The sequence below is a fragment of the Diadema setosum genome, chromosome 4, assembly GCF_964275005.1.
Source record: "Diadema setosum chromosome 4, eeDiaSeto1, whole genome shotgun sequence".
NCBI classification, from domain to species: Eukaryota; Metazoa; Echinodermata; class Echinoidea; order Diadematoida; family Diadematidae; genus Diadema; species Diadema setosum.
The window spans coordinates 17,017,094-17,039,462 of NC_092688.1; the positions used below are offsets into that span (position 1 = coordinate 17,017,094).

The 22,369-nt window shown below is 38.7% G+C and overlaps 1 protein-coding gene across 1 annotated transcript in view; it reads left to right on the plus strand.

The window, feature by feature from the left end:
* The first annotated feature begins 368 nt into the window (after positions 1-368).
* LOC140227577 (N-alpha-acetyltransferase 25, NatB auxiliary subunit-like) overlaps positions 369-22,369 on the plus strand; it is a 29,924-nt gene continuing 7,923 nt past the window's right edge. Inside the window, exons 1-20 of the mRNA XM_072307992.1 lie at positions 369-429; positions 3,225-3,310; positions 3,780-3,918; positions 5,117-5,235; positions 5,606-5,680; positions 6,459-6,645; positions 7,355-7,466; positions 8,136-8,222; positions 8,987-9,201; positions 10,985-11,166; positions 11,755-11,980; positions 12,740-12,850; positions 13,282-13,351; positions 14,251-14,350; positions 15,064-15,215; positions 16,162-16,217; positions 16,686-16,758; positions 17,726-18,005; positions 20,675-20,798; positions 21,319-21,390. Coding sequence (XP_072164093.1) covers positions 369-429; positions 3,225-3,310; positions 3,780-3,918; positions 5,117-5,235; positions 5,606-5,680; positions 6,459-6,645; positions 7,355-7,466; positions 8,136-8,222; positions 8,987-9,201; positions 10,985-11,166; positions 11,755-11,980; positions 12,740-12,850; positions 13,282-13,351; positions 14,251-14,350; positions 15,064-15,215; positions 16,162-16,217; positions 16,686-16,758; positions 17,726-18,005; positions 20,675-20,798; positions 21,319-21,390 — 2,527 coding nt within the window. The remainder of the gene's footprint in view (positions 430-3,224; positions 3,311-3,779; positions 3,919-5,116; positions 5,236-5,605; positions 5,681-6,458; positions 6,646-7,354; positions 7,467-8,135; positions 8,223-8,986; positions 9,202-10,984; positions 11,167-11,754; positions 11,981-12,739; positions 12,851-13,281; positions 13,352-14,250; positions 14,351-15,063; positions 15,216-16,161; positions 16,218-16,685; positions 16,759-17,725; positions 18,006-20,674; positions 20,799-21,318; positions 21,391-22,369) is intronic.

Genomic DNA, 22,369 nt, shown 5'->3' on the forward strand with positions numbered 1-22,369 from the left:
CTTTATATAATAATGCATAAATAGATACACTACATGTACTATGCGTTTTATGATAGTTTCAGTTTGTTCAATTTAAATAAAACAGAAAAACAACAACAGCACTTTATTGAGAAGAGGTGACCTGGTTCAGGAAATGAATTTCCGGACTTTCACACAAAGTTATTTCATGTTAATTTTTGCCCATACCTGTGCAGAAAATTAGTGAAAAGCTAAAATGAAAGGGGAAAAAAAAGAAGAAGTTAAGAGGTATTTCATGGTATTGCGCGGCCACACCCTCGTCGAAAATGCTCACTGTCTCGTTCGACGGCTTGTCGTAGGCACAATAATCTCGCGAGCTGCGAGAAATGTGGTCGGAGTGAACTTTCAACATGGCGGGTCGCAGTGGCCATGTGGATGCTGTGAATGAACGTCGACTGAAGCCGTTGTATGGTACGTACGACAAATTCAGATGTGATGTTGAGTTGTTTCGTGTTGTGTCTGGCTTAGGAATGTAATGAATTGTTCATTTATGTGTTTGCTGAAAAGTTGTGCCCACAAGTTGACTTAATTGTGGCTCGAGGCAGTAGGCCTACATCCGTAATTACTATTTCTGATGGGGGAGAGTCCCCTGTGCTCGCTCGCTGCAAATGCACCGTGTGGTGTCCTGTGCTGTGGTGAAAGCACGCATGAAGCAGCAGCTGCAGCTTCCAAACCCAGATTGGGTGGTACGATAGAAACAGTGTTTGCAATTGACCGGAAGCTCGCTATGTAACTATGCGGGCAGACATGCCTGACCATATTTTTTGCCTGAATACTATTACTAAACAAAACCAAGCAAGCCATCAACTATGAACATTTTTTGCCTTTTGACAAACATAAAGCCAAAAGGATTCTAATGAATTTCTATGTAGGCATGGTCAGATGGTAGGCCTAGATCTAGTCTGCTTGTCAAAAAGGAATGGTGCTAACGTTAGGAGTTCTAGTGGTAATTCGTTGGTGTACTTTTGCACCTCCTTGTCAAAATTAATTTATTTCAAATTGGACAAATGATCTCCAAACATGCACAAACATAAACTCACCCTTGTTATTCAGTGAGTAACCTAACATAATTGTGTCTGAGCCTCCAAAGTCGAATAGTTATTAGAAGCTAGGCCTATGTTTTTCTTTTTCAAGTGTTGGAAGTTTTTTGATCGCTTGAAATGCTGGTCAGTAAGAATTCATTCAGCGCATGCAGTAAGGGTCGATCGTTTGATCTGAATGTAGCGGTCTCAGCACAGCGACTATTCTGTGTAGACTGTGATGTCTTTGAAAAGCTAAAATTCGTTTTTCCCTTTTCCTGAAATGAGTCTTGTGGTAGCTTCTATACAAAGCAGTTGAGTGCGTGCATGTGGGCGTGTGTGTGCAGCCCCTATCTTTCTCTTTCTTTTCTATCTTCTTTAATTTTCAGGTATTCGTAACTTTGCCTTTCCTCCCAATAAATCATTTCTTTGTGGGTTTCCTCAATTGTCTTACTTTCTTAACTTCCTATTCAATCTTACTTTCTGCCTTATCTGCACTCTGCATTGTCAATGCATGTTGCCTAATATAGTAATGAGGATACACTAGATGACTTACAGTCATAGATCAAGTGTCAGTATCGTGTTTACTTTTCAGTTTTGATAAATGAGTCATAGACCAATCTTTGCTTTGAATTATGCAGTATGTCTCTCCCCTCCCCCCCCCCCAAAAAAAAAGAGAATACAATAGGATTTTTGCCTTGTTAACTTCCAATATGATTAAACTGTCTATTTCAGGGTCTAAAAATATAACATCTTGTAACCTATATTTTGCAGAAAACCCCATTCAATTAGCTAAATGGTCACAGAGAAATGTGAAGCATGTCATGGTCACGGATATGGTTCTTCCAAATTTAGCACTTTGATGCTCTTGGAACTGCATATTAATGTGTGAACACGATGGACAGAACTTGGAGGGAAGGGATTCCTGACATGCTCTACAAAGATCCTTTGCATTTCTCTTTGGCCACTGAAGCAAATCAGATGGGGTTTTCTGCAAGACGTGGATAATGAGTTATAGTTATAGTATTTGGATTGATTCACTATTTTTAAAGGACAAGTTCACCTTCAAAAACATGTAGATTGTGTGACTGCAGCAATATTAGAAGAACACATCAGTGAGAGTTTGAGGAAAATCGGACAGTCCGTTCAAAAGTTATGAATTTTTGAAGTTTCTGCTCAGTCAAGGCTACATTTTTAGATGAGAAGACTACTAAAGCTTGTGATGTGTACAACATGTGTACAACAATATAAAGAGAGAATAAAGAAAATTCAAAATATTTTCACTTTTCTTGCATCACAAAAGAACACTTGACTTCTCTCTTTCAGAAGGCAGGGGGAATAATATTACCCTTATCATATGTCAGGAACAAGTCGAAGAAATGTGCACTTTATTGAAAAAGTGAAGTTTTGTGGAATTCTCTTTTTATTTTCTTTATATTGTTGTAGGCATATGACATCATATACTGTAGTAGTCTTCTCATCCAGCAGCGACTGTGCAGATACTTGAAAGATTCATAACTTTTGAACGGATAGTCCGATTTTCCCCGAACTTTCACTGATGTGTTCTACTAACATTGTTGCATTCACTCAGGCCACATGTATATGAAGGTGAACTTGTCCTTTAAAGTTATCATTGCGGAGGGTCCCATTGTGATTCTTATTCGGGACATACGGTATGTGCCAATAATGTTCAAATAATAAGCACTGGAAATAAATAAGTGCTGCACTCTGCTAGTTTCACCTTCTTCTCAGTGAGCATTTATACAACTCTTAAAGGTATTGTTTACGATTGGGAGCAGTGATTTAAAAAAAATGTTCCAAGTTATCATGTGATGCATAAATGTGTAAGTCAGTTGTACAGTATCACAAAACATCCTGCCATATAAAAATTGTGCAGTGCAAGCCTAATATATAAGGAGATATTACTATTTTTCTCACCAAATTATAACTGTAGATGGTTTATTCTAGATTTAGAAGCAATTTCATTATAACTATTGTTTACATTTTATATATTTAACAATACTTAACATTGATTATATTGATTAGCATTTGTACATTGGTTGTTTCTATCACTAGCTAACATTCTAGAACTATTTTGAAGCACTAAAGCTGGTTTTTTGTTTCATCTGCAAATGGCAAATAATGCCTTTAATGTAAATCTTTACATGTAAAATATGTCTTCAACAGATAACCTTGACAATGGTAACTACAAGATAGCGCTGCAGGCAGCTGACAAGCTTCTGAAGAAGCACAAAGATCTCCACTGTGCAAAGGTACGTAGGAGGAAATTAAACTTGTCTTCCCAAATAAATTGTGTGTGTTTTGCTGATATATGGCTCAATTTTAACAGACACAGATGGTACAGGTACGACCTCTAAAATGAAAGAATTTGGACACTTATGAGTAATATGAATTCCCTTAGCAATCGGCCAATTGGAGTGCAGAGATTCTGAAACCTGCTTTTGGTAGATACGTATTATGAAAAGTAATGTCAGAGATGCCAACTGCAAAATATATGCTGTATGTCATACTGTCTTTTTTGGCCAAAAGACTGCAGGTTTCATGGAAATTCTGTCTTTCCCAATTGTAGTACTACATGTGTCTATAGCAGGAAAGGTGGAATTACTGTTTTTCCACCAAAAAATACCCCTTTTCAGCCCTCAAAATACTGCAATACTGTTAATAAGATTGGCATCTCTGTAATGTATCAGTTATGTATTTGTGACCTTTACTGACGGACAGGTTCTAAAGGCTCTAGCCCTGCTGCGCATCGGCCGAAGAAAAGAGAGCTTCGCCCTGACAGAGGAGGTCGTCGCTGTGAAACCGACAGACGAACCCACACTGTCAGCACTGTCAATATGCTTCAGGGAGATGCAGAAACGTAAGAAATTCTCTGATACTTTAGCCTAGCTGTACACTATCAGCAGCAAAAATGGAGGATATATTTTGTGTTTCTTTCAGTGCTGATTTTCATTGCATTCTCTTCATGCATTTATAATCCCTTTTGGAATTACTGTGGATTTTGTATTACAAAAGCTACACTAGATAGTACACATGGCCTGAGACCCAATTTGATTAATGGCTCAGATTTCTCATCTCAGTAATAGAATGTTACACCTAAGAGAACATGTGTACATAGGATGCATTTGCATTTTGCAGCAGCAAATATTTCTAGTTTTATTATTTGAATTCAGTTCCATTTTTGGAAAGCTAAATAAAAGCAAAACAAGACTGGAATACAGCTTACACTGTCTTGATGTGTTTGACTTGTGTGAGTTTGACTTGCACAAGAGTACTTGTGTTTTGTCATTCACACTAATGCATTGAGGGAAAGTGACTAGAGCATTTACTGTTGGTGTAGCAATGAATGATTTACCTGGATATCTCTGTCTCCACCTTACAAGTGAGCACTTTACCATCTGTTTGCTAGGTGTCAGCATGTCAAAGGTTCACTGTGCAAAAGTAAACAAAGCAAAAACAGAAACAATAACATCCTAGCAACAAACAACTAACCAAACAAATAAGACCTGTAGTGCTATGAATGGGATATTTAGTGTATATAAAGATAAAACCCATGGTCAGTAGTTCAGAGTAACAATTGTTCTTTTTTGTGCTTGAAGTTCTGTATTTATAGGTATCAATTCCAAAATTAGCCATCAAGCTTTGCTGCTTTCAATTCATGAATGAACATTTAAAAAGAAAGCTGGGTATAGTTTGGCACAGGAAAGAAACTAAGTTTGTGCCCACTGTGGTCTTTTTCATTTGAGCATGTTGGGCCTGAACCCTAGTTTTTTCCCAGTCTATGTAAGCGACCATTGTTTTACCATGAATGTAGAGAAGCTTACAACTGATACTCCATTTTGTACTCCAATACTGTGTTCAGGTCTGTGCACCTAAATTGATTTGTTGTAAATATGTATCTTGATATTTACCCTGTATACAATGTACATAAAAATATGAAGACAAAATGAAAATGTGCAGTGCTTACCAGCATGAATCTAAATGTGTTTGAGCTTGATATCTTACTTCTTACCCGTTTTATTTGTTTGTTTGTTGTTGTTGTTGGGTTTTTTTTGCAGCTGAACTTATTGTGGAGATCTACTCAAGTGCCCTGAAAAGCCACCCACAGAATGAGGAGTTTCACACACATCTCTTCATGGCTCTCGTCAGGATAGGCAATGCCAAACGTCAGCAACAAGTGAGCTTTTTTTCTCGATATTTTTCTCATATTCTCTTTGTCCAGACATTAAAAGTATATCATTTGTATCATCATAAGGAACTTAAAATGTTTATTCCATGCCTTGCAATTGTTACATCTGTGAGATTTTAACCCATTGAGGACAAGCTGATTTTTTTTACAACATACATTTCCCACAGACACCTGCCCGAGTATACTTGGAAATCAAATGTCTCTTTCACAAGCGCACATATCCTACGATATCAGCTGAGCATTCTTTGTTTATTTTCATCACTGCCCGTATACACAAGTTTTCTTCAGATGATTGTTTCAGATGATTCAGTGTGTTAACAAGTTTCTAATTACGTTCAATCCGTGTTTGTTTACACAGGTTGCCATGGCATTATACAAAGTCTTCCCAAAGAACCCATATTACTTCTGGGGTGTTATGAGCGTTGTCATGCAGGTGAGTTAGGCAAAGGCAATTTAAGGTCATTGTATGCTTAATGCAGAAGGCACTTTTTGTACTGGCTGAAATTTTCGTGTACAGATAATTTTGCAAATTGCAACTTGTTGGACATTTCCCTGTGTTGTTAATTTCACAGATGTGAGGGTCTAGTAATCGTTGCTGTGATTCGGTTGCATCAATTTACGGAATTCACCAAAAAAATAAAACCACTGCAAAATTTCAGTTCTTGCAGTATAGTACTTGGTAGATGTTTAATATTTGTTAGTCTGAAGAAACATTGAAAGCAAGTATTATTTTAGAACAGTATTAGTCTATTGTTTATTTTCATGTGCAATATAGTTTGGGTTTGTTTATTTTCTTTGTATCATTGATTCCTCTTGCTCCTGGTCTCGCACTGTGTTCTAGTATGTGTTTCCAACACATTTATTTTTCAATTTGCCTATGTCCTGCTACAGGTTCAGTGAGAGATTATATCACAATTAGTTTACAAGAAGTATACTGAACTCTTTTGTTGTCATCATTTCAAGAGGGCATATTTAATTTGACAGATATTGCTTTGAAAAAAAAAAAAAAAAGAGTTCGTTATTCCAGCCAGTTACAACTGAACAAAGTCTTTTTGGAATATGATTATGTGTAAACGGTTATGATTTTCACTCAAACATGTCTGAAAGGCACAAACTGTGTTTTGGTATAGCGTCTGTGACAATTCTGAACAAAGCTGCATTTTGCACTTTTTCTTCCTCTGTGACTTCTGCACCTGACTATCATCCTCCAGGGTATAACCAGCCCGGACCAGAAGTTATCCTCCACCATGTTTTTCCCGCTGTCCGAGAAGATGGTGGAGAAGATGGTGAAGGAGAAGAAGCTGGATGCGGAGGCCGAAGTCATCCTCTATCTCATGATCCTCAACTACCTCTCCAAACACGAAAAGGCTCTGGAAATCCTCGACAGCGATCTAGGAAGTAAGTCTTGTCCCCATCTTGTGAAGAATTACGATTGGTTCAGCTCAATCGTAAGTCCCCCAATCAATCATAACTTTGTGACTGATTTGCCAATCCATCTTATGAAAACATTGTGATGAAAATCAGTACTAACTTTTTGGCCTGAATCAACAGTAAATCTGTCTATAGTTGTGATTTATTCTAAATCAATCACAGCTTTCACCAAAATTGTTGTGTTAGCAGGTCATAATTGATTGTTGTAACTAGACTGCATGTACTGTAAAGCCAGAAATTTCTGCATGCATTTTAATTTTGCGAATTTTGCAAGGGCCAAGATTCATTGAAATTAAATGCATGAGAAAGTCCTTGTCTACACTATAATGCATTAGATGCTGCACAAATTTCATGCCACAAATATTTCTTCCTTTACAGTATACTTTATGGCCTGTGGCAATGAGTTCTTTAGTCTCTGGCCATGGGTGTGGAGATAGAGTCTTATTTGTTTGATTTGTAGTCTTTTTTAACCCATGTGATATTTCTTTCTGTCTTACGTGGTCATGATTCTCTTCTCAACTGCTAATCATACTTTGCCACACCCTCAAAGTCTTATTTTGCCTTGAGAAATAATTCAGTTTGTGTCTCAGTCTTTTCTGTTATTATCATGTCTTTTATCAGCCTCTGTTGATTGTCAACGACAGTGTAAGTAAGCCCATCATTTTTGTTGTTGCAGAACTAATGAACAGCGAGTTTCACGGGATTCCGTGCCGGAAAGCTGAACTCTACTTCAAGATGGAGAAATGGGCGGAGGCCAACAGTGCCTACAGAAAATTGCTGCAAAATGAGTATGTGCATTAAATCCATTTGCTCCTGTGTAAAACTAGATGGGCATCTATTTACTTCACTGCCATATTAAGGAGGAGAGTTTTTAGTGTAGCATCAATATGTTTTGCTGGATGAATTTGTTGCAAGGGATAAATTTATACAACTCAGGTCATTTTATTTTTCCTTCATCTGGAATAGGAGGTCAAAGAAATGTGATATAAAACTTGCATGTGAATAATGTGTTGTTCTGACATTCTGACACTAATGTCAGAAAATGCTCAGAATGAACCAATAATATTGTGTGAACAGCCCAATAAAGGATGTTATCAGGGAATGCTGTCATTGTGTCTACATTGTGACTTAATGCTTATGATCCTACTATGTGATAATGTAGTCTTTATTGCGAAATACAAATCTCTGTGTATGCATCTACTGTGCGATATTCCATTCCAGCCAGTTAAGCAGTGAAGTTTGTTCCTCGCAAGATATGTGATGGTGGATTTAATTTAGTATTGCTGCATTGTGTAAAAGAAAAAAAAAAGTGTTAATTTTAATGAATCTGCAACATTAACGACAAGCTTGATGAGTTTTGTATGAGTTTTGCATTTAACTCTCAAACAAGTGACTTCATGATGCTCTTTTAGACTGTGTTTGTTGAATGCTTTTTGTGAATTTCTTCCCCATTGCAGGCCAGATAATTGGTCTTTCTATGAACAGTACTACAAGTCGGCATTCAAACTCATAGACTCGGCATGGACACCCCCAGAGAGTGAGGAGTAAGTGGCATCCAGAACTTTGTTAAACCCTGTCTGTGCCAGGAACTTTGGACAGTGAATACAGTGCTGTTGGGTTTTCAGTGCCAATTGGCACTCAATGCACGCAAAGGGTTAATGAAGAATAAACTAACAATGTTCATGCGGTCAGTAACTAGTCAACATTTGGGATTTTTGTTTTGTTTTGTATGGTTTCATTGATCCACTAGAGGTTAAAGGCAGTTATCATTTTCCAACTATCAAAAACATTGGGACAAATAGATTTAGGTTTAAGGTAATTGCTCAACATCGTTGCTGCTTCTAAAGCAAAGATACAGATATAATGACAACCCAGCTACTCAAAACAGATTGTTTACATACAGGAGTTTCAAATATTGTTGTTATGTTTGCTGAAGTAACATATGTGTTGTTTGAAGCAATATGCTTTCTCAGTTTTGCCATGTTTTATGGCATTGTGGGGCCTACTTAAAGTTTAATTTGTTGCTCATGAAGGAAATATGTAGTGACTGAGAGACTTCTTTCTTCAGTCAAGCTATAGCAGTTACATTAAATGCATTCAAGTAGCATTATATATGGCACACATACCCATTTTTTGTCTGCTCCTATTTTCAAATAATGTCATTATTTTGTTGTTATCAGCATTTCATTTGTAGTGCAAAGACGAACACAGTTTTCTTATCAAACACCATCTCGATAAAATGTCCTAAATAATCTCAAATTGTGACCAACCCTGACCAACAATCAAATCTCTGCCGCCACGCCCACAGAGAAAAGTCCAAGCTCGGTCAGGTGGACCACACCCTGGATCTGGTGGTCAGCTTCGTCGAGGAGCGGGTGGAGGCGGAGATGGCCAAGACCAACACCAGTGGGGATGCTGGGGGTGGCCGGATGCTGAGGGGACCGTTCTTGGCCCGCCTGGAGCTGCTGAGGCAACTTGTTGAAAGGGGGCATGAGGAAGAGGCGGCAGCCAGGGAGAGAATAGGTGCATATCATTTCCTGACTCAACTCCCAAGCTAACAAACCACCAATGTCTCAAATGTTCCCTCATTATCTTCTCCACTAAACCACAGTTCAAAACTAGAAAAGCACTCGGAGAGCGCAGACCTCTGCCAAGCAGTTCATTTCCACCCATACACACATGCTGAAAATCACCCAATATGATAAAGAAGCCCTGTGTTTAATTCATCATATCAGCTTCCTGCTACGCGGCACCTTGAGCTGTTCATTGACCCTAGTTGTCAAAAGCTAAAAAGGAAAATCCTTCAAAAATTCATAAATATTCCTGGATCACTACCAAAATTTAATCATCAGTTCCATGTGTCACTATCAACTTTGCCTGTAAGTTTCATCCAATATACTTTTTGAGTAATTTCCAAACAGACAAACAAACAAACAAACCAACGCCGACAAAAACATAACCTCCTTTGGCAGAGGTAATTAATGAGGAGGGCTTAGATGTTGTGAAAGAGAATACAATTTTAACTCGAAGACCAGCTTTTAGCTTTCTGTGGAGGATACAAGTTTTTCTCATGATTGATATATAGGTACACTTCCAAGCGTGGAATTTTCTAAAGCTACTTGTTGAAAGAGGGTGTGAGGAGGAGACGGCAGCCAGGAAAAGATTAGGCTCAAATCTTTTCAAGACTCCACTATGAATCCCTCAAACTAAAGTCTCAGATATCTCGTCATTGTCTTGTCCACTAAACCACTGTTCAAAATTAATGAGGAGGGCTTAGATGTTGTGAAAGAGAATGCAATATTAACTCACATGACCAGCTTCTTGCTTTCTGCGGGTGATACAGGTTTTTCTTATGATTGAGGTACATTTCCAAACATGGAAAATTTGTGAAGATTTGTCTGCGAGTCAATTGGAAGCCTTGTGAGATGATGGCATTGCCACTTCATAGTCATATGGTTGCAACCTGTATTATGGTTCGTGCAAGCATATAAAACTTTAAAATTCCTTAATTTTCATATCATAGGTCAGATTGTGATGATCCTTCCACTATTCCATTTCATTACACTCCATCTGTCAAGACAAGTTCAAAGAGATTGTGGCATTGCACTGTGAGTGATAAGCAGAGGATGAGATCAGATCGGCAGTGCCTGTTATCGGATCTTGGCGGCTAACAGCATAATGTTTTCTTCCATGTTGGGAACATCTCGTACGCTTGTGGGGGAGACTTTGTTTGCTTATGGCATCTTGTCATATTGGTTAGATAAATGGTGACAACTATAAGACATTATTGCCCAGCTTCTTATTAAAGGAGACCTCCGGATGGTTTTCAGATTTTTACATTTGAACAGTATTATAAATTAGTTATACTGAGGACAGAGTTTCATAATTTATAATATTTGGGATGAAGAATAAGAATATTTTCAAAATTTAGAATAAATTGCAAGGAACAAGGAAAATGACATGGCAGAGTCACCAAAAGAATGCATGAGTTAGGGCTCAAGGAAGCAGCACAAAAGAAGAAGGCATGCATAGATCATATACAGGTGAACTCGCAAGCAAAGCAGTCTTGTAATGGAATTACACTGCTACATTTCTGAAATATGTGAGCCTCCAATGTCATCATCCTTGTTCACTGTAATTTGTTTGATGTTATTCAAAGTATTGTTTCTCTGCTCAAGAACCACAATAAATTCCACAAATCTGTACATGGCGATGTCGATTTATTTACTACATGATGTGAAATTATGAAAATCGTGTGGAATGCCCCTGTAAGTCTTCATACATTCGTCTGTCTCCGTCTATGTAGGTACTGCACCAGACCTTGTCAGGCACTACCACTCGCTGTTTGGAGCCAAGTTCTGTTGCTATAGCGACCTGTGTCGCTACACCGACCTCCTCGCTGGGGAGGACGGTGCCATCTTCACCCAGAGCCTGGTGGATGCCAGGTCCCCCAATGCAGAGGAGGAGGGGTTGTCAATAGCGACATCGGTGAGTTCCCTCATCTTCGTTTAGCAAACGCTGCGTTGGCAGCATGTGTTACTGTAAAATGAGGAATGTTCTCATACATTTAAATTTTGCGATTTGCGCGAGAGCCAAGATTCACAAATTTAAGAAGCACATGAAAGCTCTTGTCTACACTATAATTGTTGATTGTTAGAGGCAATTTTATGATGCGAAAATATTGTGTTTTTCAGTAATTTGAAAACTTGTTAGAAAAAATGCCTCCTGATTCTCCTTAAATCAGAAGTATGTTGCTCTCCCCAAATTGTCATTTTCTCAAATTACAATTGTAATCAGACATGGAAGGTTGATTTAATCTAGTTTCAGTCAGATATTAGCCAGAGCATAGTCTGAGTCACAGAAATCCTTCGCTAGTACTGAGACTTTCAAGGGAAAGAGATTGAGAGGGTAGACCCACCCCCCCCCCATTAAAAAAAATGGTAAAAGACATTACAATTTTCTTGACCTGCAGGTAAGGAATGACAAGGATTCCAAGCCTTAAATAGCAATATTTGGAGAGGCTTGTGCTACCACCAGCCTGTGTTTAAAGCCTCTTTCTGTCTTGCCTGCCAACAGATCAAGGGTTTGCAAAGACACCTGAATACCATCCAGCTCAGCAGGCGGCTCGGCATCCAGGCCAACCTGTCCATCTCCGAAAAACTCGACGTCGCCATGGAGATGGCCGCCACCCATCGGCAGAGCCTGCGCCTCGCTGCCGGCAACATCACCGCCGACCACCAGTACGCTGACGACTACCTCTTACTGGCAGTGCATATTCTCCTAGATGTGTGGGAGGAATCAGGTTGGTTGATTAGGTGTTCTTTGTGAAAGCCAACAACTCTGCATCATCAGCATCTTTCTTCCAGTTACAATGTTGTCGGCCTCATGCCAAAAGGGCCTTAACACCATAGACTTTGTACACTGTTAGGGCCCTTTTGGCATGAGGCGGACGATATGGTCTTCTTTGTCTAGGGTAGCCTCTTCAGTGTTGCTACTGCTCTACCGGAGGGGCCTGCCATTATTATTACCCTAGCATTGCCAGGTACCCATTTATACACCTTGATCAAGAGGGACATAGTGGTCAAATTTAAACATCTTAATGTAAGCACTTGATGGGATTTGAATTAGGGACTTCAAACTGATAGTCAAGAGCCCTATCCTCTATGCCATAGTGCCCCTTCTTTATTTATGTCCAGGGAATTAAAGGGTGTCACATACTTTGTGATAGGAATCGTTGTTTGGTATATGATGCATACATTGTAGCAAATCTTTGTGAATTTGCTGCTTCCTTTAATTAAAATTTAGTGGCTTAACTGTCGAAGAAGGAAACACGTCATTTCAGCTCAAATTTGAAGCTGCAGCTTTATCTCATGATGAAAAGACTCGTTTAGTATTATGAGAGAAGGTAGAGAGTAATCAAGCGCATCAAATTTACTCTCACCTGCATGTTAACACAGTGCATGTTTTTTTTCACCTACATGCCTCCAGCAAATGGATGTGTGATTTTGATTTGGAGACTCGAAGGTAAAAAAAGTTCTATATATCTTATTCTTCCCTCCAGAGAACGACAAGCACTTGTGGAAAGCTATCCTTCTGCTCGAAATGGGGATCAAGAACAGCCAACACAATAGCCAGATGAAGCTCTTGCTCATGAGGTTATATTGTCTTGCAGGTAAGCATGAATGGTCAGGGGTCAGAGGTGAACGGGTCAAGAGGAGTCAGTGTGGATGACCAAATTCTACGCATGTATGCAGTGCAAGTGGAACAGTGATATGATGCATTTCACAAAATTTTATCATGGTAGTGTTTTGAGACATACCTTGGGAATGCACTTCTCAACCGATGGGCTGCAAAGCTCTTACAGGTGGGTGGCGATTTTGGCCAAATATTAAAGAAGAAAGATTTGCATTCGATCTAAGTCAATCCAAAAAAATTCATAGGAGCCAAAATGGGCCTTCGGTTGATAGGTTGAGAAGCTCAGGATGACATGACTGCATTGCTAGTGATATGTCAATGAGGGTGTGGTATACTGAAATCATACTTAAAGAGGTTCTCCTTTATATGTATTTTTTTCTCTTCTTTTTTCTGTGTTTGTCTTTGCAGGTGCATTTGGTCCTGTACCAGACCTCTTCACTAGTCTAGACATCAAACACATACAGCAAGACACACTAGGGTAAGAATAACAGCATGTCCCTCATAGGAAATTATTCACTGAAGACATCTTAGGAATTTTAGAACTTCATTTCAGTTTTGACAGCCCATGATACATTATGAGGATCTGAAATGTTTGGATATGATTTGGAAAAAGCACAGCAGTTTCCATCAATTCCAAGTTCATTTAAATAGTCCTTCCAGCTGCAGCGCATTTTGTGCAAACAGTTTGGGAACTATTTGAATGGCAGTCACTATTGTCGTACCTAATCAGAGGCTGTGACACGAAGCAATGTTGAAATGCATTTTCAAAGTTTACATGTTCATATGTTCTTCATCAAATTGCAATAAAAGAGAGAAAAATAGTATGTGATAAACCATATAAAATGATGTGTACTTGGTGCTATACAATACTGCATACAGCAGAGTACTGATAATCCCGACTTCAGTTATTTGTATCTGAATACACTGATATTGTTTGAAGTTGTTAAAGAGACCCACGAAGTGATGGGAAATTGATTTAATGTCTGTCTTTGCTTTAAAAGCATATGCCAATGAAATATGTATAGCATGACAATGATTTCTATGAAGAAAAAACAAAGAATAATTGATAGTGTTTGCAGAATTTATCAAGTTTATAAACTTTTGATGTGACATAGGTATCTTGCTCAGACATACAGAAAGATCGATAGGTAGATAAAATTCAAGACAGCTAGATATACACATACATATGTTGATGGATACATAGATATAAGAATTATGTGTACAGAAATAGTGTACGTACACATGAAATGTAATTGCATGCTGTAGATTTTGCTCTAGGAATGACTGTTGCATTTTGAAGATGTTTAACTAGTCACTGATTGCCAAGAGACACAAGACATCTTCAGCCAAGTATCATGCAATCTTTTTTTCTTGCAGGTACAATGCAGCAAGGTTTGTGAAGTCGCTGGGTCACTTTTCGTCGGCCAATGCGCTGTACAATTCAACGCTGCGCTTTTTCACCTCAAATCACAAAGATGTAAGTCTGTGTTTGTGTTACTGCCACTAGATCAGTGTCAACTGATGTCTCCCCAGCTCAAAGCTGATTTATAGTTCTGCCAAGTACTGATATGTGTGTGCTCTACGTGGTTTTAACTGAGGGTATGAGGGATTGCATTCATCCAGTTTGAAAAGTTGACTCGGTGACCAGGCGTCTTGTTTAGAATGAATGTACTTTGGTTCACCATGGATGCAAAAATTGTCATTAGGTGTTTTCTGATGGAGAATGGAACTGAATATTAATCTCCATATGACCTTTGGACATATTGAGACAGAAGGCTATACTTCCAGATAACAGACTGATGTACAGACAAACAGACATGTATGCTAAGTTCAGTGTAAATCAGTATGCTGGAGAGTGGGGAAGTATTAATTTATGGTAAAGTTGGCAGTCTCGTTTTGAATCAGCTTAAGTTTTGAATACTAATTAAAGTATGGCTATGAGCATTTTCTGAATTATCTTCTTTTAAAATTGTTACAAAAGTTTGGTAATAAACATTTTCCTTGGTTGATAGGAATTATTATTTTTTTTTCTTTGTAATAACTCTAATTTTGATCTTGTTTTTTATGCCAACCAATAGAAAACATTCAAAAACATATGTTTTGCTTCTTTTAAAATTGATGGCCTTTGTGAAATCTCCTCCTTCCTTCTCCTTTATTGTTTTTGTTTTTTGTCTTCTGCTTCCACACCAGACAACAGAGCACATCATAGCAGCGTACAAGTTTGGTTCCTTTCACAAGATCCCAGAGTTCCTGGCCTTCAGGAAGCGAGTCCAGCACTCGCTTCACTTCGCCCAGACGACGGTGGAGAAGATGCTCCTCGACATCATGCTGGAATCAGAAAGGTGAGACGGGAGGCGGGAGCAAAAGGGAGGATGCCACTGGGGGTAGGAAGGCAAGATGATGTGGTGCATGGAGTCCAGGGTGATATCGACGATAAAAATGATAAGGTGGTGGAGGGGTAAACAAGGGGATATTGCAAATGGTAGAAAGATGAGGTGGTTGAGAACAGAGTCCACAGTGCCATCGATGATGGAAAGGATTAGGTGGGAGAGAGATAAATGGGGGTATGCTATGAATGGTAGTTTCCAAGGCGAGGTGGGCAAATGGCTAGAATGGAGGACATCGCAAATGATGGGTAGTTAAGTTTCCACATGGATATGAAAGTGGATGTGACAGTGGATGTGGAGGATTTCACAAATGGTAGGAAGGTGAGATGGTGGAATGAAAAGAAGGGAATATTACTAATTGAAAAAAAAAATCAAGATAGTAAATGCTGAGATGGTAAATGGGTTAGTCAGAGGACATGGATGATGAAAAACAGATGAATAATGATGCTAGCAATAATTCTTTTAAGAAGATGCTGATGATGCAGACTACCCTACTGCTGCTGATGAGTTTGATGATAGCAGCAGTTTGATTATGGCAATGTTGATGTGTTGTAGTGATGATGATGAGGAGAAGGAGGAAGTTGATGGTGATATTGGTGATGATGTAAATGATGAAGGTAATTATGTCAGATGGCCACTGCTCTTGAGTCTAAATCATGGATAAGGCATCAGTGCTGATGTTAGTGTGTCTATTGACAGAACATGAAAAAATTGCTAGAATAAGTCAAGTTGCTTACTGCCATTTTTATATTAAAGCTTAGGTGTGTGAAGTAAAAGTTGGCTGAAAATGTAAAGATGCACTGGTGAAACAGATTATCATTCTGTTGACATATCCTTTGAAGCATTTTACTCCATAAATGTGTCTTTTTTATGTCTCTTTTCTTTCTCTTTTCTCTCACAGTGGCAATAAGTCATTTGAGTTTGTAGTGCAAGATATGGAAATCATCCCAGCAAATGGTAAGATATTTATTTAGGAGCATCAATCATAGAAGTTACAGAATACAGTCGACTCCTGTTGTAATGACGTCCTTGGGACTGGCAGTTTTCTTTCGTTATATCAACATTTCGGGTTAATTGAACAAAGAAACAATAAAAAAACACAGAGCAAATAATGTTGAGACCTGAATATTTACTTTGTTGTAACCAGAATTTCGTTGTAACTGTGTTTGTTATCACAGAAGTGAACTGTATCAGCAAAATTGTGTTCTCCTTAGGGAGAAAGTTGCATTTAATTTATAAAAAGCAATTGGATATTAGTGAAACTTGTAGCATATTTATGCAACATGACTTCTGGAATATTGATAAATCATTGAAATGTGCCATTGGTAATACAATAATCTTGGTCAAGTGTCATTGATATGAGAGTTGAGTCGGCTATTGAGATGAGCTAATATTTTCCCAATCTCCTTTGTCTTCTTTCTGCAGATGACACAGAGTGGGAGTTGCTAAGAGACAATAGGGATCTCCACTGCTTTGTCTCATGGGCACCCAAGGAGCGGTAAGTCTTGGAGAGCTTTTAACAAGCATGAATATACAAAACTTCCCTGAAACCAAGACTTTTTTGTTTTCAAACATGCAAATAGTGAAATTAAAAACTGTAGAATGTATGATCTTTATGTATATAGATGTATATGTACTGTAATTGTGGAAATTTTCGCGGTGTTGAAATTTTCGTGCATTTCGCGCAACCAGAAGCTAGCACGAAAATTGCATGCCATATGTCCCAGTAGTTGATGTCTTGATTCCACGGAATTAAAAACATGCGAAACTCTTCTTACCCGGTCAAGCACAAAAAATTAGTTGCGCGAAAATATCCACGTTTACAGTATGTATATTTCGTTTCAAGATTTTATTACGAGGATTAAATTTGATGACCATTGGTGATGTCATTGTCATGGGGTTACCTGTTCTTTCAAGTGCATGTCAGGCCTCTCTTTACATGGGGGAAGTAGTTATCACATGGTTACCAAAAGTAAGCAGTTATAACAATCTCATTGCTGGAAGGAGGAATAGAGGAAAGGCTACACCCTTTCTCTCACTTTTTCATGCCAATGGCCACAGGACACATCAGTGAAGTTTGAGGAAAATCGGACAATCTATTCAAAAGTTTACTGAATTTTTAAAGTTTTAACTTAACCTAAAGCCCATCATCACTGGTTAAGAAGACTAGAGCCATTCCTGATGACACAGTAGGACAATGGCATAAAGAAAAATAGAGAAGTCAACATGCTATCATTTTGCTAGCATAATGACAGAGCTCTCAACTTACCTCTATCAGAAAACAGGAGAATATTACAACCACCCTGTATGTATGTCAGCAGCAGGTTGAAGGAATTCATATTTCGTCTGTTGAGAATGAAAAGGGCGTTAAGTTGTCTCGAACACTATGGGTTTTGTGACAACTTAACGACGATTTTTAATAAGAAGTGAACATTTTTACTGAAATTTTGTCCTGCAAATGGCAGACAACTCAGTGAGGAGGACGCCGCCATCTCGTCGGAACAAGAAAAGCGGTGGTTGAGGCTACGCAGTCTGTTGCTAAGGGCCCTCTCGGCCGCTGCCCACCTCTCGCCACAACACCTCCCCAGTCTGACGCACGCGGAGAACGCGAACGCGCCGACAGCAACGGTAACTGAGAGCAACAATGGGGAGGCCATGGACAGGGGCGAGGTGCTGAGGAGGCTGATCAAGGAACTCAGCAGCCACGCGGCACTACTCAGGGAGGATCCAAACTTAAACAAACGGGTATAGCAATGATAATGATTGTTTCTTTTAGGTAGCACCATTTCCTGCCACTCTGTGATTCTTGAAGCAGCCTGTGATATTTAAAGGGAAGATAAACCCCAAGAGCAATGTGGATTGAGTGAAAGCAGCAACATTAGTAGAACACATCAGTGAAAGTTTGAAGAAAATCGGACAATCGATGCAAAAGTTATGAATTTTTAAAGTTTTGGTGTTGGAACCGCTGGACGAGGAGACTACTAGAGGTTATGACGTATGAGTGGACAACAATACCAAGAAAATATAAAGAAAATTCTACAAAAATCCATTTTTCATGAACATTACAAATTCCATCAACTTGATATTGACATATGTTAGGGGTAGCAATTATTCCCCCTGCTTTCTGAAAGAGGTTGGTCCATTGCTCTTTCATAATTCTAGAAAAGTGAATTTTTGTTGAATTTCCTTTATATTTTCTTTGTATTGTTGTCCACTCATACGTCATATCCTCTAGTAGTCTCCTCATCCAGCCGTTTCAACACCAAAACTTTAAAAATTCATAACTTTTGCATCGATTGTCCGATTTTCCTCAAACTTTCATTAATGTGTTCTACTAATGTTGCTGCTTTCACTCAATCCACATTGCTTTTTGGGTTTACCTTCCCTTTAAAATACAGTCAAACCTTCCTTAGTGGCCACCTGCTTAAAAAAAAACCTTCCTTAGCGGCCACCTCTTAAAAATTCTCCCAGAGAGAAAAGCCATGTTAAAGACCCTGTCTATGATTATCACTTTTTTTTTTTGTCTTCCTTGGGTGCCTGGTATAGACAGGTTTGACTGTGTAACTACAGGGTAACCTCTTATAATGATGACCAAGATACCAAACCAATTTCCTTGTTATATCAGGTTTCTCATATAAATATAAAGAGTTTGGACATGAAGCCTTGCATTTCAGGTATGTGTGAGTTATATAATGATAGCACTTCAACAGCTAAGTAAAAAGAACAGGACTAATGTGCTGTGTGTAGTTTTTAAGTTGTTAAGTCATCACTACTACGTATCAAAATTGTGTCAAATACACATTTTTATGCCTCCGCCACGAAGTGGTCCCGGAGGCATTATGTTTTCGGGTTGTCCGTCCGTCCGTCCGTCCGTTGTCCGTCCGTCCTTCCGTCCGTCCTTCCGTCCGTCCTTCCGTCCGTCCGTCCGTCCGTCCGTCCGTCCTTCCGTCCGTCCGTAATGAATTTTATGGACAAGGTAACTATCGAAACCTGTTGAGGTATCCTTATGAAACTTGGCATGTATGTGTATTGAGGGGTGAAGTTGTGCCTATCAACTTTTGGGTGCACATGCTCAAGGTCAAAGGTCAAAAGGTCAAGGTCAAATACATAAAATTTCACTATTTCCACCATATCTATTGAATGCCTGAAGATATTTTCTTGAAACTTAGTGTATACATGTTTTACCCAATTAAGATTCTCTGGTGAAAGTTTGGGTCATGAAGTCAAAGGTCAAAGGTCAAAAGGTCAGGGTCAAATACATAGAATTTCACTATTTCCACCATATCTATTGAATACCTGAAGAGATTTTCTTGAAACTTAGTGTATACATGTGTTACCCAATTAAGATTCTCTGGTGAAAGTTTGGGTCATGAGGTCAAAGGTCAAAAGGTCAAGTAAAAATATTAAAACTTCTTTTTTTTCTCCGTACCTTGGAAATTTGTTCAAGGTATCTTCATGGAACATAGTATATACATGTACTGACTGGAAGTGATTATCTAGAGAATGTAGGGTTCATGGGGTCAAAGGTCAGGGGTCAAAGGTCAAGTCCAAGACTTCAAAATTTTACTATTACCCTCATATTTATGCAATGCCAGCAGGGTTATTTTTTTACACTTGGTGTATGCGTGTGTAACCTAATAGAAATTCTCTGGAAAGTTTTTTTTTTTTCTCTTTTTGCCTCAAAGGTCAAAAGGTCAAAGATCAAGTGAAAGTGCTGAACTAACTTTTTCCTCCATATCTCGGAAGTGGCTCAAGTTACCTTGAAACTTAGTACATATTATGCATGTTCTACCTGAAAGTAATTATCTTATGAATTTTAGGGTCATGGGCCAGATGAAAATGGTAACAATTTACTATTCAATCCAGAAATTGCACTTTTTCTCCACACCTGTACCTTGAAAATTACTCAGTGCCTAAATGTATGAATGGGTCAGTCAAGTTAAAGTCCTTAAATCCCTAGATACATGCTCTCCTATTCATCCAATTAAACCTACGTCAAGGAAGGTGAACATTCAACACATTTGTGACAAACTTGTCATTCCAATATTTTGCCAATTTTGTGAAAATGTAATCACACAGTGTCCACATGTACTATCTAGACCTATTGGGAAAATCATGCATTATGGCGGAGGCATACCAGTCGCCAAAGCGACATTTCTAGTCAAATTTGAATTTACTAGAGCTTATCCTAGCTTGATGTATTATGACCAGTCATGAGAATAGCACTTTCATTTTCCACCCACTTCCTTCCTCCCACATTCATAATGTTGCTTGCACAGTCCCACAAGTACTCATATCTCACAACCTGGGCAGTTTCGATTTCAAGACGCACTCATTTGACAGACATGGCAACCTTCGATTAATTGAAAGATAATTGATTGACAATTATCAAATTTTGATCCCTCCTCATGCAGTATCCACTACAAGGACCACCTCAGACAGCGACAGGTGAATACTTGGCAGGGAACCATGACTCTCTCCTACTAGCTGGCCTCAGATTAGTCCTCAACGTTTATGACTTCTCAAGCCTCAGTTCAGGTGAGCGATCCTCCTCTCAGAAGAGGAAGGAGAACTAGAAGTGTGGCAGTGATCACCCAGTCTTAACAAGAGGAAGCCAGGAAGGCAAACGAATGATGCCTTGATGAGACCTTTTTGACACTCCTTGTTTTGTCTTGTTTTTGTTCTCTTTTATTTTTCACTTCTAGTCAGCCCATGAATAGTTTGGGGGAAATGACAGGGAAAATTATAGCATTGCCGTTGTCATTATGCTAAGATGCGGAATGGTTGTTTTTATGGATCATGCCATACAGAAATATTTTTTTTGTATATTTTGATTTCATTTTTGTTGGTCTATGCTTTACAAAGGGTGAACATCTATGTATTGTCTGCTTTACCAATGTAGAGTGATATTTTAACACAGCATGATGCGGTCAGGTCTTGTTCTCTCATGGCCCGTGAGGAATTGATTTACGTCTCAACCATTCTTACTTTGTTATTGTTGCATTGCAACTTTGACTAGCGCTTCTCTTCATTGGTTTTCCTCATGATCTCTTTTCAGAGGATGCAAGCTATGAAAAGATGCAGACCACGATATACGATTTGTCGCAGGAGTTACTGACCACCCTCAGGGGTAAGTAAATAAAAAGTGTTGCATGGATGATTGTGCTGAGACGATGACTTAACGGTAAGGGAACATTCATTGTGTTCCATTCCAAGGGTTTTTAAGTGTTATATAGGGGTGTACAGCCTCCTCAAACATCTTGTGTGTTCCTGATAGCAAGTGTCGCCATTTTTTTTTTTTATGCCTCCGCCAACGAAGTGGCCGGAGGCATTATGTTTTTGGGTCATCCGTCCGTCCGTCCGTACGTCCGTCCGTATGTCCGTCCGGTTTTGTTTTTGTCGATATCTCAAGAACCGTGTGGTGGTTTTACATCAAACTTGGTATGAGGGTATATCCTGGGGGGATAATACTTTGTTTGGATTTTAGGGTCACGGGGTCAAAGGTCACAGGTTATTTTGTTAAAAAAAAACTTTTGGTACAGTATTTTACATAATATGAGACATGAATGTTTAACTTGGTGTGAGGGTAGAGTATGACAAGACAAATATTCACTGGTATTTTGGGGTCAAAGGTCAATGGTCACAAAGGTCCTTATGATATAACAAAAATAGAATATTTTTATAATATTACAGATGTTAGACCCATAAACTTCAGTTTAAAGCCACTGATTAACATTGTGTTTGATCGATTTAAAAAAATCTAAAACTGAGCTGCCTGACCAGTCTAATTATGTTCAGATGGATGACAAAACAAACAAGAATGCAAAAATAATGAAAGTAACACATTAACTATGAAGATATCTATGATAATTGCATTTATTCTCGGTCCGAGAATAATTCTAGCACAGTAGTCTATGGAGGTGATTTCAAAGTGATTATCTTAGGAATTTTAGGGTCAAAGGCCAGATGAAAATGGTAACAATTTACTATTCAATACAGAAATTGCACTTTTTCTCCATACCGGTACCTTGATAATTACTCAATGCATAAATGTATGAATGGGTCAAAGTCAAGTTAAAGTCCTTAAATCCCCAAATACATGCTCTCCT